General features: G+C 40.8%; 1 protein-coding gene across 2 annotated transcripts in view; it reads right to left on the bottom strand.

Moving 5' to 3' along the window:
* Window positions 1-411: 411 nt before the first annotated feature.
* LOC146326927 (A disintegrin and metalloproteinase with thrombospondin motifs 2-like) overlaps window positions 412-6,000 on the bottom strand; it is a 151,202-nt gene continuing 145,613 nt past the window's right edge. For both annotated transcript variants that reach the window (XM_084719291.1, XM_084719292.1), the window contains one exon: window positions 412-3,362. In XM_084719291.1, coding sequence (XP_084575417.1) covers window positions 703-3,362 — 2,660 coding nt within the window. In that variant the 3' untranslated portion in view covers window positions 412-702. The remainder of the gene's footprint in view (window positions 3,363-6,000) is intronic.

Genomic DNA, 6,000 nt, shown 5'->3' with positions numbered 1-6,000 from the left:
GTTTACACAATTTAGAAATGGCAAGATGTGCTGATTTTGTTTAAAACATGATTTTCTAATAGTTACGAATGTTTAATTTTCACTCTGATCTTTGTGGATGCTCAATGAGAAACTAAACTTTGATAATGCAAATGTATTTTTACTATGTAAAGCCAGATTTCCAGAGGCTTTAATATCTGTTTACAGGAAAATGAGCTGCAGTCCTGGGCTGTAATATAACATGGAAATGGAGATTTGAATTCTAGGTGGTGGATGTTGTTGCTCCATAAGTGCCAGTCGGGATAATACCATTTTACAAACTTAATTACACCTTATCTACATCATCATTGAATCCTCAAACAAGACCATGGGTGGTTTGGGGGATAAAAGCTTGGCGTTGTAAAGTGCTGGTCAAACTGGATGCACACTTTTCATCCCTATTGTGTTTACGCAGGCGAGGCGATTTGCTTCAAATCTGCACCAGTCTGTACTCTAAAGGGATTTTCTTTATTCAAAGCAACTGTTCAAACATTTGTCCATGATATTCCCTCTCTGCAACAGTCCTGATTGTCATGATAGTGATATGACAGAGAGTTGTTTTTTTTTTCCATGGAAAGGCCTGATAGAAAGCACCATGGCAGTTCAGAGGGGTTCAAACAGGGCTTTCAAAAGTCTGTAAAGAAAAACATTCATCTCTATAAGAGAAATGAGAACTCTTGTCCATCATGCTGCGTGACCTCTCTTCATCCTGAGGAGAAAGTTCCGCTTCTCCTCCAGAAGCTCCTGAATGCGTTTGTTCTTGGTTCTCTCTCGAAGGTTGACCCGCCGCTTTGGGATCAAATTGTTCTGGGAGATATCGTTGTCCACGCCTACAATCCTGTTGTATGTGACATCAATGGAGTTGGTCTCACTGTTCTCCTCTGGTCTCCGCTGAGGTTGTATAGTAGAGGTGGTGATGGTTGCGATGGTTGGTTTCTCTGTTGTCGGGGCGATTGTGGTGGCGAGAGGTGAGGCTGTGGTCGAGTCCGAGGTTGTCGTGGGAACAGGGATGCTCACGGGGATGTACTCAGACATGTCCAGCCAGGGTGAGGAAGCAAAGTCTGTCATATCCTCGCTGTTGATGGTAGGGATCACCACAGTGAGGCCGTCGTCTAGCACCATGGTGTCACTGACCATTCCCACATTGCTGTAGGATACTGTGATGTCGTCACCACTGAGAATGGTCCCGCTGGTTACTGTGACGTCGCCACTGTTGGTCATTGTAACATCACTGTATGGATTGGTTCCACTTGGCATGCTGACATCTTCAAAATGAACGGTTCCAGCTGGTGTTAAAACATCATCAAAAGTGCTGGGGGTTGTAGCCAAAGCATCATGATACCACAGTGGAGTTTCATCAGTAGGCGCTGTATCGTTACTGATGTATGTGACATTGATTCTGGACTCAGGGAACGGCATGTCTGCAGCTGTCATAGTGCTGGATGAGATAGTAGAAGAAAAGAACTCTCTCTCTGGTTCTGGGCTTGTATACGGAGTGGGGGCTGTGGTATAATATGAAGACGTTGTTATAAGTGTTTTCTTTTTTGGATTAGTCTTTTTCACCATGGCCTTATTCTGATTAACCTTGGCCTGAGAGTTCGTGGGATTTTTGGACCCTGGTTTTGGATTCTTTTGGGTATTTGTCTTTGTTTGCGTTTGCTTTGTAACTTTTGTCTTTGGCTGAATGTCCTTCTTGGGATTGGACTTTGGCGGGATCTCCTTTTTCGGTGTGGGTTTGGGTTTTTTCTCAGAAGTAGTCTTCACTGGAGGAGTCTTTTTAACAGTAGTCTTTACAGGCGGAGTCTTTTTAACAGTAGTCTTTACAGGCGGAGTCTTTTTGGGAGTTGTGCTTACCAGCGGAGTCTTTTTGGGAATTGTGTTTGCTGGTGTCTTTTTGGGAGTTGTGCTTACTGGTGTAGTCTTTTTGGGAGATGTGTTTGTTGGCGTAGTCTTTTTGGGAGTAGTTTTAGCTGGTGTAGTCTTTTTGGGAGATGTGTTTGTTGGCGTAGTCTTTTTGGGAGTAGTTTTAGCTGGTGTAGTCTTTTTGGGAGTAGTCTTAGCTGGTGTAGTCTTTTTGGGAGTAGTCTTAGCTGGTGTAGTCTTTTTGGGAGATGTGTTTCCCAGCGTGGCCATTTTGGGAGATGTGTTTACTGGCGTAGTCTTTTTGGGAGTAGCCTTTGCTGGTGTAGTCTTTTTGGGAGTAGTCTTTGCTGGAGTAGCCTTTTTGGGAGTTGTGTTTGCTGGCGTAGTCTTTTTGGGAGTAGTCTTTGCTGGAGTAGCCTTTTTGGGAGTTGTGTTTGCTGGTGTAGTCTTTTTTGGAGTTGTTTTTGCTGGGGTACTGTTTTTTGGATTGATCTTTGGTGGAGTATTCTTTTTTGGAGAAGTGCTTGTTTTCTTTTTGGGACTGACCTTTGGTGGAACATCTTTTCTGGTTGTATTTTTTTGCACAGTTTTTGTTTTTGGATTTATCTTGGGTGGAATCACCTTTTTGGGCTTTTTCTTTGGCAAAACATTCTTTTTGGGCTTGGATTTTTGTGGTGTATCTGTTTTTGTACTGCTTTCTGTTGGACTGGTCATTGCCGGAAGGTGTGTGGTAGCTATCACTGGATTTGTCATGGTTGGACTGGTTGTTTCTGGAGGGTGTGTGGTAATTATTTTTGTATCGCTCTCTGTTGGATTTGTCATGGGTGGACTGGTCATTGCTGGAAGGTCTGTGGTAGTTATTTTTGTATTGCTTTCTGTTGGATTCACAATAGTTGGACTGGTGGTTGCTGGAATGTGCGTGGTAGTTATCATACCAGATGTCGCTGGACTGTTTGTAGTGCTCTGTAACTGTGGAACTGTGCTCTTGTCTATGTCTACATGAGCAATAACACTGGGAGGGGTTGTAATAACTGAGGTGGTTGCCATTGAAAAGGTATTGGGGAGGGCAGGAGCGCTCGTGGCAGCTGGAGTGGTGATCATTTGTGTAGCACCTAGTGGATAAGGGGTGGAGTGAGGAGCAGAGGGAGTGAAGGCAGGAGGATGAGCGGTGGTCCACTGACTGATGGTAGAAGATGAAATGGTGGTGGTGACAGCTTGAGTTGGTTGGATGGTGGTGGTGGTGGTGACAGCTTGGATGGGCTTGATGGTGGTGAAGATGGAGCTGAGGGGGCTGATGGATGGAGGAGTTGTAATCCTGGGCCGGATGGAGATGGGTCTGGAGGTGGAGTTGGGCAGAAGCTCTGTGATGGTGACATTGCTGCAGGATTTGCAGCACATGCGCTGGAAGTCCGGCAGAGAGCAGTAGCGCTTCAGCACCTCCATACGACAGAACACTGAGCGGTCTCCATGACAACGCTGGCCTGTCAAGGAGAGAACAGAGAGCTGAGACTGGGCGCAGCCAGGGGTAGAGACTATGAAGAGGTGTGTGTGTCTGATTGCTGGCATATTTGTCTCTGTATGTGAAAGAATGTGCAAATGTTACATTAGCATGAGTCTGTGCATGTTTGTTTATACATAAAATGTGTGAGTGTTTGTGTTGGTTCCACACCGTGCAGAGTACAGAAGTAAAGGCAGACCATTAGCAGAGGATGCATGGAGAAAGAGGAGAAAAACCCAAACATCAAGAGCAGTCATGAGATTAGTCAAGAGCAACTGAAATGGAAAAAGAAGGGTCGCCAGTCTTGTGTTGTAAATATAACTTTTCTCTTTCAGGTGTGAGTTTTTCATCTAAAACATCCGATATCTAATTTTGACTTCTTCCTACTCATGCAGCTTTGTGTTGCCTTTCCTTCACGTGTTTCATTTTTGTTACATGCAACACTTAGAATAACCATCACTAATAAATGGTGAATTGAAATTTAATTAAACACAAGTTAATAGTTATTTTACTATTAACAAACACAGACATGATAATTAAAAATGTTTATTAATTATTGGGGAGGTAACGATACTAAAAATTCTGGGTACAATAATACGACTGTAAAATGTCCACAGTATATTTATCACAATATATAAAAAAGACGACTTGGAAAATATCCATTTAAAATTAATTAAATATTAAAGCTGATTATCACAGTCCTGTGTGGTACTGAGACGTTATTTTATTGCGATATTGCGGTATTCAATATATTGCTACATCCCTACTAATTATTACTTGCAAATACATAGTAAATATTATTTACCATAATTACATTGTGAAAATTAAAATAACTGTTAATGATGTTTGATTAACTGTCAATTTACCATTTATTACTGGGTGCTATTGTTAAGTGTAACCAATTTTAATCCTCTACCATTTGACTTGTACCCTTTTTGTACCATGCCAGTAAAAATAACCGTGTTCTCCTGGCAACACTGTGACATTTTCTCTGACAAAGAATCTCTGACAAAGAATCTAGCCAGTGAACATTCCCGGTGAGAGAAAGATCACACTTTTTAAAACATTTTTATTGATACAACTTTGCTGTTGAGAATGACAGTAACTGAAACAATGAGATGTACGCCCCCCCTGCTCAATATATAGATATATTCTTTTCTTAAGAAAAATAATTCAACTGTATCGAAAGTTACAAGTTCACAGTCACTTTGGTAAAACACTTCATTACTTGGAAATCAACCAGTCAATCTGTTTATCGATTGAAAGAAACAAACATGAAGTACATAAATTATATGGGCTGTTTAAATAAAATACATAATTTCCATGATGATGTAAAAACTGGAATGGCACATTAAGTGTCATATGAAACATTTACAAAACATTAATAAAATTTCCCTGATAAATCAAAGTGCATATAGACGCAGTGCACGTAGTCCATCTGAATGTTTCTTCAACGTTAGCCAAACGTTAGCCAGCCCCACGCAGCAGGCCAGTGAAGCCACAAAACAGTTACCCATAGTATAGAATATTATAGAAGAAGATAACAGTCATGAACATTATTAAATACAGTCAACACCAATGTTATATACAGTCGCACTGCTAGATCTGGCTTGGTCTCATACAGTCCAACTCCAGCAGAAGGAAACCTTGGATAGCTCGCTACATAGTCACAACAGAAATATGTGATCACAATACAATGACAAGTCTGAAGTGTTTTTTTTTTTTTCTAGATGCCGTATGTGTCGATACCCTAGGCCCTTTGTAAACCCTTCCCAGTAGTCAGACAGTGGGTCCAACATCACCTTGGTAGGTTTGATGGTTGGCGGGTGTGAGTTTGTTAAGTTGGTTTGAAGCTGCCTCTATTCCGAGTGAAACTTTGAATGAGTAAAGCCATCTCTTTCACAGATAAATGCCATTACATTCAATCCAAGATAAGGCATTGTTCATGTGGTTAATGTTCATCAAAAGAAAATGAGATCATCGGACGCTCTCAAATCAAAGTTTATGAGGTATTTCTGTATCTGATCGCAATGTGTAAAAGCCCGAATGATGAAGCTTCCTCACACACTCAAACATACACACACCCACACAGATTCAAACACACTTTCACCGACAAGACTGGTATAACTCTTTCAACCATGCACTCATTTACTCACTCATCTAAGCTTACACACAAGACACACATGCATCCATGCACATATACACACATACACACACTCACACACATATATACACGCGCATACAGGTGATGGATGCAAATGTGCATGACAAAACGTGATCCTATCCTTAAAGAAAACAAGAAGCGACAGTAAACCACTGATCCATCTGAGAGAATGGAGAGGCAACTAACTGACCAAGTCCTGCATAATATAGGTCTAACCCCTTCCCCCGAAACACTTTACCTTTATTAAATATTCATCTGTATTCATGTAAAATCAATAAAAAAATACACATAACAGTCAAGGATCTAAGCGATCAATAGCAGTCCAAAGGTTTTAGGCAAATAAGCTACAGCTTATTCATGGTAAAACATTATTAATATTATTGTTACTCATATAGATTTAGATTTATAGGTATATATAAATACAAATATATTTATAGATGTATTTGTTTAAAGTCTG

Source organism: Lutjanus erythropterus, chromosome 5 (assembly GCF_056507025.1).
Source record: "Lutjanus erythropterus isolate fLutEry1 chromosome 5, fLutEry1.hap2, whole genome shotgun sequence".
Taxonomy (NCBI): domain Eukaryota; kingdom Metazoa; phylum Chordata; class Actinopteri; order Lutjaniformes; family Lutjanidae; genus Lutjanus; species Lutjanus erythropterus.
This window is presented reverse-complemented; position numbering and strand designations above follow the sequence as displayed.